The 20,786-nt window shown below is 56.2% G+C and overlaps 2 protein-coding genes across 6 annotated transcripts in view; both read left to right on the forward strand.

Moving 5' to 3' along the window:
• Positions 1 to 17,696, forward strand: part of CAPN5 (calpain 5) — a 57,485-nt gene extending 39,789 nt beyond the window's left edge. For 4 of the 5 annotated variants that reach the window (XM_027083480.1, XM_027083478.1, XM_027083481.1 and 1 more), the window contains 7 exons: positions 3,282 to 3,490; positions 6,788 to 6,980; positions 7,820 to 8,013; positions 8,699 to 8,776; positions 10,181 to 10,376; positions 11,016 to 11,138; positions 12,263 to 13,489. In XM_027083480.1, coding sequence (XP_026939281.1) covers positions 3,282 to 3,490; positions 6,788 to 6,980; positions 7,820 to 8,013; positions 8,699 to 8,776; positions 10,181 to 10,376; positions 11,016 to 11,138; positions 12,263 to 13,045 — 1,776 coding nt within the window. In that variant the 3' untranslated portion in view covers positions 13,046 to 13,489. Of the gene's footprint in view, positions 1 to 3,281; positions 3,491 to 6,787; positions 6,981 to 7,819; positions 8,014 to 8,698; positions 8,777 to 10,180; positions 10,377 to 11,015; positions 11,139 to 12,262; positions 13,490 to 14,013; positions 14,151 to 15,102 lie in introns of those variants that run through there. The other variant, XM_027083483.1, reaches the window with a different exon arrangement.
• Positions 17,697 to 19,820: 2,124 nt separating this feature from the next.
• Positions 19,821 to 20,786, forward strand: part of MYO7A (myosin VIIA) — a 61,518-nt gene continuing 60,552 nt past the window's right edge. Inside the window, exon 1 of the mRNA XM_027083268.1 lies at positions 19,821 to 20,043. The gene's annotated coding sequence lies outside the window, so the exon portion shown is untranslated. The remainder of the gene's footprint in view (positions 20,044 to 20,786) is intronic.

Raw genomic sequence — 20,786 nt, forward strand, 5'->3', positions numbered from 1 at the left:
TGTTAATATCATCATGGTCTCATGGATTTGAACATATTGGATGTGTTTTCATTCATCACTGTCATTATCCTTTACTGCTGCTCAGATTGGCCCGCCTTTGGCTAGTGGGAGCCTCTTCAGATTGGTCCTGAATCCTCTGGTTGCTTCCTTGATTTCTGGCATGACCGGATGTGGTGTGGAGGGTGTCTGGTTTGTGTGCCCGTGGGAGCACACCTCCCTGGACAGACTGCTTCCTCTCGCTTGGTACCCTGGCTGGCAGCAGAGAGGGGCTGAGGGGTGAGAAGGCTGGCCTGGGGCTTCCTTGAAGGGCTTCCTTGAAGGGCTGTGGTGTGGGAGGGAAATTGAGGCCCGTGGAGATCGCTGACTCTTATCACAGGCCCTGGAGCCTCATTAGCTGCCTTTTGAGTAACAGAGGGTTCAGAGCCAAGCCCTGGGTTTAATGATCCTCCCGTGGCCCCAGTGGTACCTCCCAGCTCCTGCGAGGGCTCCTCTTCTTCCCTCCCTCCTCCCCCATCCTTCTTCTGCATCCCGTGCAATCCAGAGCTTTCAGAGCAGGGAGGAGTGGAGGAGGGTGCAGTGGCCAGGCCAGTGTTCCCAGCTTCCGACTCTCCATTGCTCTGTGCCCCTGCATGTACCCCCTTTTTTGCAAAATAAATTTATTTATTTATTTTTGGCTGCGTTGAGTCTTCACTGCTGCGCACGGGCTTTCTCCAGTTGCTGCGAGCAGGGGCTACTCTTCATTGCGGTGCGCGGGCTTCTCACTGGCCGGCTTCTCTTGTTGCAGAGCACGGGCTCTAGGCGTGCGGCTTCAGTAGTTGTGGCACATGGCCTCAATAGTTGTGGCTCTCAGACTCTAGAGTGTAGGCTCTGTAGTTGTGACACACGGGCTTAGTTGCTCCATGGCATGGGGGATCTGCCTGGACCAGGGCTCGAACCCGTGTCCCCTGCACTGGCAGGCGGATTCTTAACCACTGCGCCACCAGGGAGGTCCCTGTAACCCATTTTTGATACACTTTTCTGTCCTGAAATCAAGTGTCAGGGAACCTGCCAGGGGTCAGGGCAGAGGCCGGCCTGGGAGTTTTCACTGAGAAAGGACACCCAGTTCACTGAAAAGGGACCAGCTAGTAATCAGCCCTTGCTGGGTTCTAGACTCTGTGTCAGGCTCTGAAGCCCTGAGTGTGAATCCTGCCTCCCTCACTGGTGCCTGTGGGTGGGCTTCTGCAGCGACTTCCTGCCCTACCTCTCAGAAGACAGTCCTGAGTGTTTAGGCGCTTCGGCACTTAGCTGGGCTCCATTAGTGGCTGTAGCGCCTCTTACTGTGCTTATCATTTTCATTGTCTTGGTCCCGAATGTCCCACTAGGGAGCATTTCTCTTTGCCAGCATCTCTGTTGATGGTTAGAGGCGTGTAAACAGAAGCATCCTTAATGAGGGTGGGGGTTGGGAATGGCTTTTGGCTGAAGTCTCTGTGCTCAGGCTGCTCCGGACCTTGGGATTTACAGCCTCCTGATACATCTCTGGCTCCTCAGGCGGATTGCCTGCGTGCCCACCCCCATACCTGGGAGTGATTTCCTTCTAGAAGGTGGTTCTTCTGGTCTTGATGGGGTTTGGCTCCTCTGGATCCTTGCCCGAAAGGGCCAGCAGGTCCCCCTGACTCAGCAGGGTGAGGGTTTTTTCCCCTGCCTCCCCACCTCCTGCTGCCCCAAATTCCTCTGTTTGTCCTAGTCTGCTGGGGCGATGCCCACTGCCAGCTCTCAGGACACCTGCTCAGAAGCTACTGCTTGTCCTCCAGGGTCAGGCCCACCACTCCCTTCTCTCCATGGCCCCGCATGTACCCCGTGTCAGCCTCAGCACTTGCCTGTGTGCCTGCCTCTCCCACCAGACTGGGAGCCTCCCGAGGGCAGGGACCATGTCTGAATCATCTGGGTCCTCAGTGCCAGTGTGGGGCTGGGTGCAGAGTGGTCCACACTGATAAAGAACTCCTTATTTGGAGGCAGACAGACCTGCGTTTGAATCCTGGCTTCAAACCCAGGTCTGCCTGCCTCCAAAGAATGTGTATATTTTCTAGCTGTGTGATCCTGGACAAGTTACTTGCCCTCTCTGAGCTTTGATGTTCTAATCTGTAAAGTAAGGATGGATATATTAGTAATTTCATGGGGTGGTTGTGTGAATTGAACCGAGATAACCCATGGCAGTCACAGGCTTGGTATCTGGCATTTCCAAGATGCTCCATAAATAATCAATTTTATTAAGAGTCCCAGTGGATGCCTGTGAATTTATTCATTCAGTTAACACATGTTTATTGAGGACCCTCTCTGAGCCAGACCCTGGACTAGGTGCTGGGTGGATAGCAGTGACCAAGACTGACGTGTCTCTGCCCTAAGAGAGTTGACATTCCAGTGACAGTATCAGCACTGAACACAATGTCACACACTTGTGTAATTATAACTGGGGAGAGTGTCCCAGAAGAGAAGTGCCAGGGGCCGTGAGTTGGATGGACAGGGGTCCTGGCCTAGTCTGAGGAGTTAAGGAGGGCTTCCTGGAGGAGGAGGGTAGGCCCTAAAGGACAAGTGAGAGTCAGCTGCAGGAAGAGCAGGTGCGGAATTCCTGACCAGAGAAAGAGCCTGGAGCAGGGCGCAGTAGGTGGAGGCTGGGGTGGGTGAGGGTAGAGACACGAGCCTGGGGACAGAGCATATTAAGGGTTTGGGCTTTATTTTCCAGGGGACCTGATCAGAAAGATCACTCTGCTGCTGTGTGGGGCAAGAGCAGATGTGGTTGCTGATGCTGTTAGTGTCCCGGGGCGAGGAGATGGGGGACCGGGCCAGGGTGGTGCCGGGGGGCTGGAGAGGAGGAGATGCATTTTAGCAGAATGTGGGAGCTCAGATTGCATGGAGAGAGGGAAAGTGGGGAGGCCGGCATGGCTGCCGACTTCTGGCTCGGGCAGGGTGGCACCACTGACCAGGCGGGAACTTGGGTGCATGTGCTGTATTTCTGAGGGGGAGGATGCAGATGGAGGCATGAGGAAGGGAAGGGGAAGCTCATAGAATCTTAGAATGACAGAGCTGGGAGGAGCCTCAGGGGGCCTCCAACCCCTTCAGGGATGGGGAAACTGAGGCCCGGAGATGAGAAGGATTTGCCCAAGTCCCATACTGGTTCATGGCAGAGATGGGAATTGAACCCAGTATTCCTTTCCATTTGATTCCCTGGAAGCACGCAGCCCCACTTCCTCAGGAAGCCAGCCGTGACCCTCAGTGTGTCCCATCCTGTCCCCCTCCCCGTCCAGGTCATCCCAGACTGGAAGGAGCAGGAGTGGGACCCCGAGAAGCCCAACACCTACGTGGGCATCTTTCACTTCCATTTCTGGCGCTTCGGGGAGTGGGTGGACGTGGTCATCGATGACCGGCTGCCCACAGTCAACAACCAGCTCATCTACTGCCACTCCAGCTCCCGCAATGAGTTCTGGTGTGCCCTGGTGGAGAAGGCCTACGCCAAGTAGGTGCCCGGGTCGGGCGGCCAGGCTGGGGTGGAACTGCTCTTGGGCTCTGTGCGGGTGTTCCTCTAGCTGGGGCTCCAGGCACAGAGAGGTGAGGGGCAGGTGCAAACACACACAGCGAACTCAGAGCCCGGCACCCGGAGCACAGCCAGGTGTGGTGGAGGCCTGGACTGCAGGGCCTCTGGGTACCTGGTGTCAGGTCCCCACAATCAGCCCACATAGGGAAGCCCGGTTCTACCTGGGAAGATGGAGGCCCAGGCAGGTGTCCTGCAGGTAGCCGGGGGCAGAGCCAGCAACCATATTCAGGTCGATGGTTCTTTTCCAAAGTTCCAAGTTGCTGAGCCGTCCTTGGAGGCCTTGTTGGGCATGTGGTGTCTCCGAGCCTGGGCTGGTCGAGGAGGTTGGGACAAACCCCTGCCTTTCCTGCTGGCTGGGCCTCCCCTTCACCCACTCACTGGTCTGTCTACCTGACTGTCCAGCCATTCTATCTTTGCTGCCCCTCCTCCTGCTCTGTGCCAGGCCCTGGGTTCCCAGCATGGGCATGAGCAAAGGTTTGCTGAGCTGTGGAGGGCTTTGGGGCAGAGTGACCTGCCCAGGTCCCTGCAGGACAGGTGCAGGCCTGGCGCAGGAGGGCCAGTGGGGTCAGAGACCAGCTCTGTGGGAGCCTCTCCTTGATTCTTCCTCCCAGGCCTGTTTGTCACTCTCCTTGGATAGTGTGTGGTGTGTGTGTGTGTGTGTGTGTGTGTGTGTAAAAGGAAAAACAAAAACTCCATCATCAAAAACAAACCCATGGAACCCTCTTACACTGTTGGTGGGAATGTAAATTGATACAACCACTGTGGAGAACAGTATGGAGGTTCCTTAAAAAACTAAAAATAGAACTACCATATGACCCAGCAATCCCACTACTGGGCATATACCCAGAGAAAACCATAATTCAGAAAGACACATGCACCCCAATGTTCATTGCAGCACTATTTACAATAGCCAGGTCATGGAAGCAACCTAAGTGCCCATCGATAGACGAACGGATAAAGAAGGTGTGGTACATGTATACAAAGGAATATTACTGAGCCATAAAAAGGAACGAAATTGGGTCATTTGTAGAGACGTGGATGGATCTAGAGACTGTCATACAGAGTGAGGTAAGTCAGAAAGAGAAAAACAATATCGTATATTAATGCATATATGTGGAACCTAGAGAAATGGTACAGATGAACCGGTTTGCAGGGCAGAAATAGAGACACAGATGTAGAGAACAAACGTATGGACACCAAGGAGGGAAAGTGCCGGGGGCTGGGGTGGTGGTGGGATGAATTGGGAGATTGGGATTGACATGTATACACTAATAGGTATAAAATAGATAACTAATAAGAACCTGCTATATAAAAAAATAAAATTGAAAAACAAACCCATGAAAACATGTCGGCAGATTCCATTTTTAGTCCTAAGAAAGCGAAACCCGCCCCCTGGTGGTCAGTTGGTCACCATAGTCCTCAATGCAGGCTCCTCTCCTCCCACTCTGGGAGACCCACTCAGTGACTCAGTGGGCTAGCTCTTTTTTTTTTCTTTTAAGAAAAATTTTTATTATTTTAAAAAATTGTCCAAAATATAATATTTATCATTTTGACCATGTGTAAGTGTACGATTCAGTAGCATCAATTACATTCACAATGCTTTGTACCCATCACCACTGTCTATATCCAGTATAGATGATGATACTTTTCATCATCCCCAACATAAATTCTGTTACCCACTAAACAATAACTCCCTCTTTCTCCCTTCTCCCAACCCTGGGAACTTCCATTCTGCTTTTTGTCTCTATGAATTTTCCTATTCCAGGTAACTCATGTAAGTGGACTATTTGTCCTTCTGTGTCTGCCTTATTTCAATTAGCGTAGTGTTTTCAAGGTCCTTCCATGTTGTAGCATGTATCAAAATTCCGTTCCTGTTTATGGCTGAGTGGTATTCCATTGTATGTGTGTGCCACATTTTGTTTATCCATTCATCTGTTGATGGACACTCGGGTAAACTGTTTCCACCTGCTTGCTATTATGAATAATGTGGCTATGAACATTGATGTGCAGATATCTGTTTGAATGTCTCCTTTTAGTTCTTTGGAATATATACCTAGGAGTGAATTGGTGGGTCGTATGGTAGTTCTGTGTGTACATTTTTGAGAAACCACCAAACTGTTTTTACACAGGGGCTGCACCAGTTATGCTTGTTGTTGTTGTTGTTTTTAATTATTTACTTTTAAAATTATAAAAAGAATGCATGTCTGTTATAGGAAATCCAGAAAATATAGGAAACCATGCAGAGGATAATAAACCTCTCCTATACTCCTGCATATTCTCCCAGGTTGCTGTTCACCCCTTCCCTGTTTTGGGTCATCTGGGTTAATGGGGCAGTTCCTCTGTTCCGGACAGCAGGACATTGTCCCCTCAAGGCCCCACCCCCTCTCCATGTCTTCCATTTCTGCCCTTTGCTCTCCCTGCACCCTCTCCCACCACTGGCAGCTCTTTTAACATCTTTGATGGCTCTTTTGTTTGTAGGTTGCCTTGCAAAACCTGTGCTGGTGTTTTGTGGGCGCATATTTTCAATTTATGGAAATGGTATTTTGTCATAGATCCCATTCTGCTTCTCATGTTCGCATTTGGCACTCTGCCTTTAAGACCCCAACCTTTCTCCTAACATTTAAATAAGGAGCCACAGCTGTGTCCTAGCACCTGCTCTATTGCACATAGTAGATGCTTAATCTTTTTGAAATGAATTATTGCATACATTTTAGACATAACTGGAGTCCGGCTGTATTGCCTTTTCAAATGTAACAAGCAGGCACTAGCATTTTCCCTGCAGTAGGAATTCCTTTACAGTGTTTTCTTCAATGGCTGCTTGAGATGCGACATTAGCTTTTAAAACCAGTTCTCTGTTGTTAGACGGTTAGGTGATTGCTAGTTTTACATTGTTATAAATAATGTTACTCGTCCAGAATTATGTCAAAAGACATAGGAACTTTTAACACTTCTGAAAAGAATTGCTGGATTTCTGGACAGCTAATTTTTGAAGATGGGGCTATGAAGGCCAAGGGGAATTTGAGTGACAAAATGGTGTGGTTCAGTGGGACAGACGTTGGCCTGGGAGCCAGAGACCTGGGTTGGCTCTGTTGTGTGGCCTGCTGTGTGACCTTAGCAGTTCTCTTGACCTCTCTGAATCTCAGAAATCTCCCCTATCAGGTGAAGGATTTAGACTGGCTGGGGAACATGAGCTGGGAGTTCTTTCCACATTGCTTCCAGGCTGGCAGGCTGTTACCAGGCCCTGGATGGAGGCAACACAGCGGATGCGCTGGTGGACTTCACAGGTGGGGTTTCCGAGCCCATCGACTTGACCGAGGGTGACTTTGCCAGTGATGAGGGCAAGAGGAACCAGCTCTTTGAGCGCGTGTTGAAAGTGCACAGCCGGGGAGGCCTCATCAGTGCTTCCATCAAGGTGAGAACACAGAGCTGAGCCCCAGAGGCGGCCCCTCCCCTTCACTGACCCTGATTGGGGTGGGAGGTGACTGGCTTTTCAGGGAGAGCCCCTGCCCAGGTTGGATCACAAATCCAGACCCTCAGCCTCATGGAGGGGAGCAGTTAGAGGCTGCAGCCCCTCCCCAGTGCTGGACAGCACAAGCCTCAGGCCCCCTGCCCTAACCTTTACACTACGAAAGGCCTTGCCCACACTGTTCAACTAGCGTCCCCCTTTTCCAGCCCTTTCATAACGGAGTGATAGGTCCTTTGGCCAAGGTTTAAGGCATCACAGTTGCGAGGCGATGGGAAGGGTGAGGGAGCCCCTACTGCCTGCTGGCACAGGCCTGGGCTCTTCAAGACGATCGTCTTATTTCATTGACTGCTCACATTTTGGGTGGGAAAGTTGGGACTCAGTGAAGGCAGAATTTGAACCCAGGTTTGGCTGACCCAGTGGTATGTTGATAAAAGACTGGAAAATTTAAAAGCCCTGGTTTGCTGACTTCTGTGGTGTAAATACTCCCACCGTGGTTGATTTCAGGCTAACGTTTTAACAACCAGATTGCAAAACTGAGCCAGTGCTAGTCGACTCCAACACAGCCCTGGGCCGATCCCACTGCAGGTCCCTTCCTTTATCCCCCACTGCTGTTCCCCGGCTTTGTAAGGGGCTGTGAATGCGGAGGTCAGTCCCTAACCTCAGAGGAATGATGTCTCCCCTTTGTGCGGGGCTGCCATTCCCTCCCCGTCCTGTAGGGGGTGGTGTGGCCTCTGGCTCCAGGTGGAGCCTGCCCTGCCCTGCCTCTGAGCAACTGTGTCCCACAGGCAGTGACAGCGGCAGACATGGAGGCCCGGCTGGCGTGTGGCCTCGTGAAGGGCCATGCGTATGCCATCACTGATGTGCGCAAGGTGCGCCTGGGCCGTGGCCTGCTGGCCTTCTTCAAGTCAGAGAAGCTGGACATGATCTGCCTGCGCAACCCCTGGGGCGAGCGGGAGTGGAACGGGCCCTGGAGTGACACGTGAGGCCCGGGGCTTGGGCAAGGACAGGGGGCAGGCACCGGGAAGACCCCAGGTGGGTGGGCCGGGGTACGAGGGCTTGGGCAAGGACAGGGTGGACTTCCCGGAGGAGGTGGCACCAGGGCTGGGCCTTAAAGGATTTGGGGGGAGGATGACATTAGGAGAAGACTTACTTGGGAGCAGGCATGTGTGTGGGGGGATAGATTCAGCATGGGCAGAGGTCTGGAGGTGGGATGAGCTGATTCCTATAGGGGATGTAGAGACCAGTCTTGGCGCTTGAGTGGGGAGGAAAGCAGGGAGGGAGGCCACCAAGGGTGGGAATGGGGGTGACTGCCCTGTGCTTGGTTAATGGCCCTGGTGAGGCCAGGAGAGGAGCAGAGCCTAGGCCCCCAGTGAAGGAGCTCCCTTCACTGAGGGTCAGTCCCCCCACTTGCCCCAAGCCTGCAGCTTTGCTCCCAGACCTCCGGATCCCCGGCATGGTGGCAGCCCACGGTTGCCTGAGAGAGTGGGCAGACAGTACTTCCTGGAGAGGGGCCTGGGCATGGCCCTGGGTGCCCCCAACTACACCCACACTGATGGAGGCCTAGTGCTGAGCTGTCCCTCATGCCTCCTGACCCTTGCCAGAGTGGCCCTGAGGGCGTCCCTCTGATACTCCTCTCTCTTCCCTCCCCTGTGCTCACATCCCAGCTCAGAGGAGTGGCAGAAAGTAAGCAAGAGTGAGCGGGAGAAGTTGGGTGTGACTGTGCAGGATGACGGCGAGTTCTGGTGAGTGTGCTCTTGCCCTGGGTGGATGTCCAGGGCTGAGAGGGGAGCCTCCTGTGTGCCGGGTAGGAGGCGCTGGACAGGGAGGCGGGAGCCAGGGCTCTAAAAATGCCCCACCATCAACTTGCCGTGTGGCCTCGGATAAGCCACTGCATCTTTTTGGGCCTGTTTCCTCCTCTGTAAAGTGAATTGGGCAGAATGGACCCTTTCGTCCCCATAGCCTCCACTGCCCATGTCAGGGGACCCTGGGCTGCTCTGGTACCCGGGCTGAGCCCTCGGCAAGTAGGCCAGGGTACCAGCAGGGGGGGAATTGACCAGAGGGCAGAGGGCATGCTGGCAGCCTGATGCCGAGAGCAGGTAGGAAGAGGAGAGGCCCTTTGGAGGAGCTAAGACTCAGGGTGCAGAGGAGCCCTTGGGCGAGGACAGAGACCCAGCCCAGAGGCAAGAGAGCACACTTGGGTTTGGGATGGGAAGAGTGAGTTCAGGGAGGTGAGGAGGTGAGCTTGGAGGATGGCAACAGCCTTGCTTAAAGAGCATGATAGTGACTCCTGCCTTCATTCACTCGGCATTCATTCACTCGGCATTTAGCCCTGCTTGCCGGGCTCAGTGTCTTTCTTCAGCAGGACACTTGATTTGGAGACTGATCCACTTCCTGGAGGGATACAGGGTACCCTGTGTGTGGGAGATGTTGTGAGGGCCCCAGGCAGATCCAGAGGCAGATGGCAGTGATCCTGGAGGTCCCCTCCTGCAGGTGTCAGGGGACCCGCTGCAGGAGGCCCCCCAGGCCTTTTGGTCTGAGATCCACTTTGCCCAGTCTGGCTCAGGGGCCAGTCGAATTAAAACATAGCAGTAGAAAACCCTCATCAGGAAAGGGCTTCCTCCTAAGGCCTTTCTCAGATATGTTCACCCTTGATGCATATATGTGCATATTCTCATATATGTGCACACTTGAAGGTGGGTGGGCACTTCCCTTCCCCCCGCCCAGTCTCCTGGAGGTGTGGCAGTATCCTGGCCACTGCAGCTCGCCTACCAAGGGGTTTCCACCACTAGCTGTGGATGACAATGGATGGAAACTGTAGAGAGCTGTACACATTAGTTATTCATACTATTAATAATTGTAACGGCCAGCCTTTGGCAACTCCTGTCTGCTGGAAGTTGTATTACGTGCTTTTATTGTCATTGCATTGCTTAATTCCTGCACTGACTCTGAGGTAGGCAGCTGTCATTAGATTTATTCCCGTTTTACAAAGCAGGAGACTGAGGCCAAAAGAGATGTGAAGGGTCCATGTGATGCCATGTCCACACTTGCTGTGTAGGCTGTGGTGCAGAGCATGTGGGGCGAGTGGGCAGGCTGGTGGGCGGGGTGGGGTGGGGAGACCGGCCGGCTCAGCCCCTTGCCACGCCCAGGATGACCTTTGAGGACGTGTGCCGATACTTCACGGACATCATCAAGTGCCGTCTGATCAACACGTCTTACCTGAGCATCCACAAGACGTGGGAGGAGGCCCGGCTGTGCGGCGCCTGGACGCGGCACGAGGACCCGCTGCACAACCGCAGCGGGGGCTGCATCAACCACAAGGACACCTTCTTCCAGAACCCGCAGGTGGGCCTCCTTGGGGATCCCCACCGCCCCCACCCCTTGAGCAACTGTGGGGCCCTCGGCGCCGTCCGGCCACGGACTCCTGCACGACCTCGGGTACATCCCTGTACCTCCGTGGGGTTCGGTGCACCGTTTGTACAGCGGGGTTGGATGGGCGTGTCTGGGAGGTCCTGTCACCCGCAACCTCACAATATGACCTGCAGGCTCTGAGGACTAATGAGCGCCCTGATAAGAGTTACGGGGACATTTTATTTAGAGGCTGAGCTGGGGCCTCAAACCCCTTGTTTTCACACATAGTGCTGCTCCTTCTGGGGAGACTTGGCCAGGCTGGCTCCCCACGGGACTCCTCCCCTGCGGCCTCCTCGGTCATGACCCTGGAACCCGCCTGGTCCTCACGCCTGGTGTGCCCTCATTGAGCACCAGCTGCATGCAGGCTCGGAGCCGAGCATCCATCGTTTCCCCGAGTCCTCCCACCCTGCATGCGGGGTGGACACTGCCAGCCCATCTCACAGAGGAGGGACTGAGGCTCGGGGAGGTGATGTGACTTGCCCAAGTTCACACAGCTGAGTTCTGGGCCGAGCTTCAGAAGCCGTTTTTGGTGTGGTCTCACCGTGTGCCCCTCTTCCTCTGCTGCACCCGCAGTACATCTTTGATGTCAAAAAGCCAGAAGATGAAGTGCTGATCTGCATCCAGCAACGGCCCAAACAGTCCACCCGCCGGGATGGCAAGGGTGAAAATCTGGCCATTGGCTTTGACATCTACAAGGTGAGGCCAGCTGGGACCCCTGCTCTGGGTATGGAGAGTTTGGGGAGAACACTCTAGAACACTTTGGTCCCCGACATCACCCCTGTCCCCCTGGCCACATTGGCTGATGCGATGGTTGTGCTGTGACACAGGTCCTGTTTCGATCCCCACAGAGGCCCAGCCTGCCTTGGATTGGTCCCACTGGAGCTCTCAGCCTGATTTCTTCTTGCCCAGACCCACAGGCTGTTTGGACGGGGGAAGGGGACGATTGCTGGTGGTCGGGCCTAGGCTCTGGGGGGCCCCCCACGGCTTCCTCCCTCAGGGCTCTGGCTCCCCTGAGTTGGAAGCCTTGCTGGGCACTGGGAAGAAGCATCCTGGGCAGAGCCAGGAGGGCTTCCCACTGGCCACTCCCCTGGCCTGGGCCCCAAGGCCTTCCACACGTTGTGACGCCCCGTGTGTGACGACACGCAGCGTAGCGGGGCGCCGTGGGCCTGCCAGACACCAAGAACCTAATGAAACCAAGTGCATGTGCTGGGCCCACGGCTTGAGTCGAGGCCCTGGCATTTGATGTGCTGGGTCGTATCATAACCGTTTGTCCACGTCAGCATGTTGGAACATTCACTGCGTGCTGACGTTGTGACTTTGACGTGACATGACCTTCGCTGATGTGACTATAGCTTATCATGGCACTTATTCCAGGAATTGTCCAGCATGTCCCGGCAGCTGGATGTCATTTCATGGACACATGCTGTGTCCTGCGCAGATAGTGATACTTGATTCTGTTGTGATGTCAGAAACCCCGCAGACGTCGTCACCAGGGAGATTCCCATTGCCACCCCTCTCAGTAGCTTTATGAGATATAATTCACATACCATATGACTCCCTCACTTAAAGTGTATTTGTAGAGTTGTGCGGCCATCACCACAGTCAATTTGAGGCCACTTCCATCACCCCAAAAAGAAACCCCGCACCCTTTAGCCGCCACCACCCAGTTGCATCCACCTCCCTCCCCGCCAGCCCCAGGCAGACAGATTCTCATGTACTTCTGACTCTGTAGATACGCCTCTTCCGGCAACGAGGGGGAGATGTGGGGTGCGGGGTGGGGTGAGGGGCTCTGTGTGACCCGATGTCTCCACCCCCGTCAGGTGGAGGAGAACCGCCAGTACCGTATGCACAGCCTGCAGCACAGGACCGCCAGCTCCATCTACATCAACTCCCGCAGTGTCTTCCTGCGCACGGAGCAGCCCGAGGGCCGCTACGTCATCATCCCCACCACCTTCGAGCCAGGACACACTGGCGAGTTCCTGCTCCGAGTCTTCACTGATGTGCCCTCCAACTGCCGGTGCGTGGGGACTGGCTGGGGGCCTGGGTTGGCAGGGCCTAGGTCCACACCAGGCTGGCCCGCAATCTGCAGCCCAGAGATCTTCAGTGTCGTCCTAAGCCATGGAACCTGGGCCTCCAGCCTCCCTGGCCTGACATTAGCATCCATCCCCTTTCTTCCCCTTCCTCTCCTCCCCTGTCCCAGCCTCTCTTGGCCACACGAAGGAGCAGCTGCTCACGTGTGCAGAGCGCTTCACAGTTTACAAACAAGCTTTCACTCAGCTCATTTGCTCTTCCTGAACCCTCGGGTGGGAGGCCTGACCCCATCATTTTATAGATCAGAACTGGGGATCGACGTTGGCTGGGGGTGGTTTCTGAGTCCGTGCCACCAGTGGCAGAGTCCGGCTAGGTGGACCCTGAAACCACCCCCATCCCTGCTGCAGTGCAGACCTGTGTGTCCCACACTGCCCTCCCACCTTGCTAGGCGGCCCAGAGTCGGTGCTCCCTGCCCACGTCCCAGACTGGGGGGGCAGCTTGTGGAATTAGCGGACCTCGGTCCCGCCAGTCTGTGCTGTGTTGGGCAAGCCCCTTCCCCCCAGCGATCCTGATGCTTCCTAATCCGTAAAATGGGCAGAGTGGCAGTCACTTATCTCCCAGGGCTGTGTGAGGATTAGAGACAATACCTGTAACATCCCAGCAGAGTGCTTGGCACACAGTAACGCTCGGTACATTGCTTTTCCCTTGGGAGAGGAGGGGGCACCCTTGGGTAGGGATGGGGCAGCGGGAAGCTTATGGGGCTTTGTTTGCCCGAGACAAGCATTGTCTGGACTAAACGCTGCTCTTGACCCCCGCCCCACTCTTCTCGAATCCCCTGACCTTCCGTCTTCCCGGACCCTCCCCATCACCTCCCGCCCCTTCTCCTCTGCCCTGCATCAGGGAGCTACGCCTGGATGAACCTCCCCACTCCTGCTGGAGCTCCCTGTGCGGCTACCCCCAGCAGGTGACCCAGGTGCATGTCCTGGGGGCCGCCGGTCTCAAGGACTCCCCAACAGGTGAGCTTGCCTGGAGAAAACCCCCAGCCCTCCTCCCCTCCCAAGCCACAGACACAGCCTCCAGAGCTCTCCTGCTCTCACTCATTGAATGAGCAAACCCATCCTGACATCCACTTTGGGCCCAGCCCTGGGATGAAGCTGGGCGTATAGAGAAGAACACGCTCTGCCTCCTGCCCTTGGGCGGCTTCCAGTGTGCCAGGGCAGTCAGCCGCAGGGACAGGCAGCCAGGAGGGAGGGCTCAGGGAAGGCTTTTTGGAGGGGGGGCCTTTCTCCAGGCTAAGGAGGTATTAAGGCGTGAAGCCTGGTGAAGGAAGGTAGGGGAGAAAGGTGCTCCGGGCAGGGGGACAGCTTGGGTAAAGGTCTGGAGACCAGAGGTTACCAGTGTGTCCCCTCCTGTCTCTGGAAGTTAGGGAGCTGGCCAGGCTCTGGTCTCCCTTCTCCTGAATACACGAGCCCAGGCTTCTGTCTCATCCGGGGCCTGTCCCAGCCCCACCCTCACCCCGTTGCCCACTCCCTCTTTCTAGGGGCTAACTCGTACGTGATCATCGAGAGTGAGGGGGACAAAGTCCGCTCGGCCGTGCAGAAAGGCACCTCGACGCCTGAGTATGATGTGAAAGGCATCTTCTACCGCAAGAAGCCGAGCCAGCCCATCACTGTGCAGGTGACCCACCTGTCTGGGGTCCCTCCTGGGCCCCCCGCCTCATGCTTCCGCACTCAGAGTGGCTGGGCCCAGCGTGGCAGGGCCTTTGACAGGGACCCAGGAACACTGGGTTCTGGTTCCCACTCTGTCCCTGGCATGGTGTGGCCTAGGGAATTCTCTTGCCTGCCCCTCCCGGTGCCCCAGAGTCCCCTCTGTGGGGTGGGATGAGTTGGGTTAGCTGTAGGGATTGTGGGACACAGCAGGGTCAGACTCCTGGCCAGGGACAGTGGGCATCTCTGCCAGTCTTGCCCCAAAGCCTTGGGAGTTGTTCCTTAAATTCCCCTGGTGGCAGATGGTGGGAGTGACTATTGCCTGAGAGCAGGGGATCAGAAAGCCAGGGTCCTGGGCACGGGCTTCCTTCCCCTCTCAGGCCAAGGGGGCCACAGTTCTGAGCTCATTGGCAGGAAGCCCTCTGTCCCTGGGGTCCAGGCCAGCATCTCTCCCGGTGAGAAACCATCTGTAAACAAACGCTCGGGTATCCTGGGGGAGCTACTATAGGGTTTCCAAGTTTTTTAACACTGAGTCCTTCCGGATCAAATCACAGACCCATAGATGTTTGGGCTGGAAGGACCCTTAGGAGCCGTTGATCCAAACCTCATGTTGAAGATGGGGAAACCAGAGCAGGGGGTGTATCACTTGTCCAAGGTCACCCAAGGTCAACAGCAGAGCTACTAATGACAGATTTAACTGTATACATGGAGGGGAGCTTTGACATATGGGAGGAAGCCTGAGGCTCTGGCAGGGGCATGGCCTTGCCCAAGGTCCATGGTGAGGCAGACGCAGGGCTCCTTTTCCTCAGCCCAGCTTGCATCACAGGAAGGGGAGTCAAGGCTCTGCCGCCGCTGTCAGCAGCCCTCAGACCCATAGTCCTTGTCTTGGAGATGGCCCCCAACCATCCTCTGTCTCCCTCCAGATCTGGAACTACCGAGTCCTGAAGGATGAGTTTCTGGGCCAGGTGCACCTGAAGGCCAGCTCAGACGACCTCCAGGCCCTGCACACCCTCCACCTCCGAGACCGCAACAGCCAGCAGCCCAGCGACCTGCCGGGCACCGTTGCTGTGCGCATCCTCAGCAGTGCCTCCCTCACGGCCATCTGACGCCTGCCCATCTACCTGCACCCACAGTTCTCACCACCATCTGCATGTCCCCAGCCAGGCCAGGGACTAACCTGGGAGCCGGGACACTGGCGTCCTTTTCCCAGCTTTTCCACTGACTTGCTGTGTAACCTTGGGAGGTCTCTGTCCCTCTCAAGGACACTTGCCTCAGCGTCCCGAGGACCCCAAAGCATTCCCTTCTCATAGAGGAGTCGTCTTGCCTGAGATTTAAAATAGCCCTCCCTACCCCAACTGCCACCATGGCTAAGGGCCTCTATCCGTTGAAAACCTTGTCCCAAGGCCCTGCTGTCTGCCAGCAGAGTGCCAAAGATGTCACTTGTTTACACACAAACTACCACATCCCCAAGGCCCACTCCTGCCCCTTGTGTCCCAGACCTGCCCCAGTGTCCAAGACTTGCTTTCTTTGTCACCTACATCTGGTTTTCTAGCCACCTTGAAAGGACTCTGGGCTCTTGGGTTCCTGCCCAGGCTAGAATTTGGGAAATGTCCAGGTGACATCTGTCCATTCTCGAATCCCATCCATTCACCCGCCCATCAGGTATTAATTCAAAGGAGATTCGCCAAATGAATAAACGATGCCCATGAGACCCCATGTGGAGCCGGGCCTCTCCTCGCAGCTCTGGGAGACCCGGCGTCCGTCCTGGGCCTCGCCTCTGCTCTCAGGTCCTCTCAGATACAGACGCCCAGAGGAGCTGCAGCCACCTTCTCCTTCTAGGTTCTGATTGCATTCCCAGCCTCTGGTTTAGGGTCCCTGGAGAGGGGGTGGAGAGGAAGGGCGTCCTGCCTCCACTGCCCTGACGCGGGAAGGAGTGTGTCTGATGTAGTGGGCCAGGCGGGGAGAGACCTGAGAGGAGGCACCCCCCTCTGCTGCAAGACCTGGGCTTTTCCCGGGAGCAGGGACTCTGGAGTGGTGGTCTCAGGCCCGCTGACATCAGTTTGCACATTGGGCTTGACAGGAGATGGTAAATCCATTGTCTGACCAGAGGCCCTTCCACCAACATTCCCCTCAAAGCGTAGCCGAGGAGACATCACCCCCTTGCTGCCTGGACCAAAACTCTCCTTTTAGTCCTCAACGTTTTATATTCTTTCCGTTTTAACTCTCAATTTTAACCAGGGGATTTTAAAGGAAAACTGAAAGCCAGAACCCTTTTTTCTTCTTAAGCTCCAGTTCCTGTGATCCTCTGATTTTATTTTGATCTGCTTGGGGAGGGACGTGGCGAGGTCATACCTTCTCAGAGGAGGTCTGGAGGTGGATGAAGAAGATGGGGGTTTGTACTCGGATGTTTTACAAGCCAGCACCTACTGTGTTCTTGGAGAGTGTTGGCGCTGTGACCATCTTTGGATCTCCCTGTGCCCTTCTCAGGCTCCAGACCAGGTGATGTCAGTGAAAAAGTCCAGTTGGTTCAAGATCAGGAATTCCTGTGGCCTTGCTGGGAGTTCCTTTGGGGAACCTGACTTTTCAGCTCCAGATCTGGCTCTTGGGTGCAGTGACCTGGCTGGATATGCTGGATTCTTGACCCCTCGCTCTGGCTGGCTCTGCTCCTCTGTCCTGGCCCTGGGTCACGGGAGGGGCCAGGAACTGAATGACAAGGAGGACAAAAGGATTCCTTCTCGAAAAGCTGGGACTTCTCCTCAAGAACCCGAACCTAGGGTGAGGACTTTGCGTGTGACCAGGAGCAAGTTGCTTAAACCTCCTGTGCCTCGATTTCCCCCTCTGCAAAGTGGGGCCAGTGATTATCGTTTGTCAGCACTCTTCCTAGCAAGTGCTGTATAAGGGCAAAACAATACCCTTTCTCTATGTATCTTTGTATCCGTACACACTATATACAGTCATGTAATCACCACTTCTCAGTGTCTGTTTGAAAGGAAGACTCCTGAGTTGGGTGGAGTGTCGAGGGCCGGATAAGCCAGCTTGGGGCCTCTGGGGCCGACACACGGGTCTTTGCTCAGCCATGTCCACCTGGGCTACGGGGGCAAACCAGGACCAGCTGGAGACCTGTGTGGGCTTTAGCCTGGGGGCTGGGCATTTTGTCCCTCGACTCCCTTCTCAGACAGAACTGGTTCGGCAGCCCAGCCCTGCCCTTGCTCCCTGCCCCTCTTGGTTGGCTCTTGGCTGTGTGGGGATCCTGGTCCCCCGGAGGCCCTGGGGACTGGGCAGGTGAGGATGGAGCTCTTTCAGGCTGGGACTGGAGGGTGAGTGGGGAGAGCAGCCGCTCTGTTTGCCTGGTGCACCCGGCAGCCCACAGGGGCCTCAAGTCCCCATTTGCAGATGGGTGGGGCCCCTGCTGCACAGCACCCCGAGCTGGGCTGCGTTCTCCTCAGGGCTGAGCGCAGGGTCAGGGGAGTGGAGACCTGTTTGTTCCGTTCTCAGAATAAATGTTACCACAATTCCAGAAAGGCCTTCCTGTGTCTGTCTGTCCCTCTGGGGATATGGGACAATGAAGGGAATGTTTCCCAGGCCTGGGTGACTGTCTGTTTAGAGAGCCACGTGAAGGAGTTACAGCTGAAGCTGGACCCCGATGCCTGCCTGGTGGGACCGTGCTGGCATCATTCGGCTGTCCCTTCACCTGGCCTTTTCCCAAGTCCCGTCCCAGGCACGGGGGTGGGGGAAGCAGCCACAGTGCCTGCTCCGGGGCAGTGTACAGACTGGTGGGGAAGACATGCAGAGAACCAGTGGCGAGGCAATGTGGGACTACTGGGTGTTCCCTGAGCCTGCTGGGGGCAGGAAGGCCTCGCCCTGAGCCAGTTGTGGAATAGAGGGGGGCAGCCGCATGAAGGGCAGCCAAAAAGGAGATGGGCTTATGGGGGTACAGGTGGATGTAGGGGATCAGAGTGGAGGCTGTTGAGGGGGAGATGATGGCAGCTCGAGCCAGAAAGGCGGGGGTGGCGGGGAGGAGAAACCAGAGAGATTTCAGAGGTAGAGTGGACAGAGCTTGGTGGCTGGGTTGGGAGTGGGGAGTAAGGGAAGAGTAAATGCACTAAGACCAAGATTTCCTCATCAGACTGAGGGAAGGATGTGCTGAGCGACGTGCCCGCCCTAGCGTAGTGCCTGGCCACTGGTAGGTGCTGAGTAGCTGTAGCTGTGCAGCACCTGGAGGGGACCACACACCCCCGCGCCACTCCGCACCCATCCTTCGCAGCTCAGACCTGCGCTCTGCCTGGGGCACCATTTCCTCTTCGGGCCTCAGCTCTCCATCTGTGTGAGGCTGACACCACTCGCCCCCCCAGTCTGGCTGGCTCAGCAAGAGATGATGAGAGGGGTGGTAGGTATCGAGTGCGGACGGCAGGTGGGAGTCCAGCAGTGGGGACTGTTCAAGAGCAACTCCGGTCATGGGCACCCAGCCAAGCACACGCCAACACCCAGGGGTCTTCAGGGGTCAGGATCGTCGGGTCAGAGGGAGCCCCAGCCTCGGCACAGCCTGGGTCCCAGCGCCGTCGCTTCCCACCCGCTGCTCCAGGCCGAGGCCGGATGCTCAGCCTTGCCCTCCAGGGGGCGCCGTCGGGCAGCTGTGCCCGGGAGGTGGCGCAGTTGGGCCATTGGTCCCTCCCTGGGTCCCCCACCCCATCCTTTGGGTGGCAGCCAGGTGGCCCCTTCCCTGCAGGCACAACCCAGTTACAGAGACTCCAAAAGAGTACCTCCCTCCGCCCTGGCCAAACCTGTCCCGGAGAGGCCTGCGTGGCTGGAGCTGCTGCCAGGGTCGCTGCAGGCGAAGGGCCACGACGTGCAAGGGCCAGGTCTCAACAGGGAGTCCTCGGTGTCCCTGTCTTCGCTGATGCTAATAACGAACATTTTGTTCACTCTCTTCCTCCCCTACTGTAAAATCGCATTTTCCACCTCAGTTTGCACGAGTCCCTGGTACATGCAGCGTTGCTCCCAGTCAGCTGCTTTGAGAAGGTTCCCTGCATGATTAGAGACAGCAGGCATCTCGCGCCCCAGCCCCCAGAACAAGCTGTGGGGCAGTGGCGAAGTGATGAACTTCAGGGGGACTCATCTGAGGTGAGCCCTCGGGAAGTGGCCTGGGGCAAGGGCAGTGTCTGGGGGCGGGGGGGGGGGGGCAGGGCGGCAGAAAGGGCCAGGAGGCAGGGCTTGCTACCTCCTGCCCTGCCTCGCCTGGTCCTTTGCTCTGAGTCTCAAACAGCCATTTTGCGGAGAAGGAAACAGTCTTGGCAGACAGCAGGCAGGGGCCAAGACTCAGCAAATCAGTGACCAAGTCGGGATCAGAGCAAGGTTTCCTGCCCAGGTGCTGAGAGCAGGTGGTGGGCATTACTGCAAATGACAGGAGGCAGCTGAGGCTGGGATGAGTGGCTCCGGGCCTGCTCCCACGCTGGTCGGCAGCACAGCCGAGAAAGACCCCGGTGCCCCGGCCTCCCCGCTGGGCGGCCAGGGCTCCGCCAGGGCCCTGGGCAGCACAGCCCGCCTCCCATGCTGATGTCACGACACCCAGACCTCGGAGGGCCCTCCAACTCCGCCTCCCAGGGGAAGGCTCTGGAGTGGGGAGGAGAGGGCAGCAGTCCCGGCCGGAGAGCTGCCCTGGGCAGGAAGGAAAGGGAGAGACTGAGAGACAGAGTCACACAGCGAAAGACCGCAAGACCCAGAGAGACCCCCAGAGCAAGTCACGGAGCAAGACAGAGGAAGAGGGGGCTTGTGTCTGCAGATTTTCCCACACCAGCCACCCCAGCTTCCCGAGCCCTCTGTGCTGGTGGCAGCTCCAGCCAGGCCGGTGGGCAGCAGGGACCCAGGTAAGGATGGGCTGCCCGCTGTCCTGAGCCCTGGGAGAAGGGTTTGCTGGACTTCGGGGGAGTCATGGGCTCAGGCCACCCTGGAGCCACTGTCCCCACAGCCAATTGCTCCTGGTCTGGGCTCCCTGCCATCTCTGACCAGAGCTGGGACGGGGGGCAGACATGCTGGGGGTGGCAGACAGAGTCCTCTGTCCCTGACTCTTTGTCTCCTTAGGCCTCTCTCAGCCACTATCTCTTTCTTTATCTCTCTCCTTGGATAAGTCGCTTCCTTCCTCTGTGCCTCAAATTTCCCATCTGTGAAATGGGAGATGAAGCCCCATCAGCCATGGTTGTTGGGAGGACAAGGTAAACTGAGCATGGGTACAGAAATGGAAATACAGTTCTGTGTTCTCTGTTGTCAATTTAAAAAGCAATTAACTTGAACAGGGATTAGTTATTATTTTGAAGAAAAAAAATGTCTATTTTGTAGCTTTTTCCTTACACGTGACCCTTAAATTCTATGCCCTTTCAACCCCTTTCCACCTGCCAAGGCCCTGAAGGCCCCGGTTCTGCCCCTGGCTCTCGGGGCTCACACTGGTGCAGGATGCCAGCACCACAGCTGGGCATCCTCTTCACAGACGTAGCTCCCCACGGCAGCTGCCTGCTGGCCTTTGTTGAATTCCCTTCTCAGCCAGACACCCAGGCCAGGTGCAGGTCTCCAGAAGGACGGTGTGCCTGCTGTATCCCGAGCCCCAGGGCAGGGG

The sequence above is a fragment of the Aethalodelphis obliquidens genome, unplaced genomic scaffold (assembly GCF_003676395.1).
Source record: "Aethalodelphis obliquidens isolate GAN/ISIS:26980383/991018 unplaced genomic scaffold, ASM367639v1 scaffold50, whole genome shotgun sequence".
Lineage (NCBI taxonomy): Eukaryota > Metazoa > Chordata > Mammalia > Artiodactyla > Delphinidae > Aethalodelphis > Aethalodelphis obliquidens.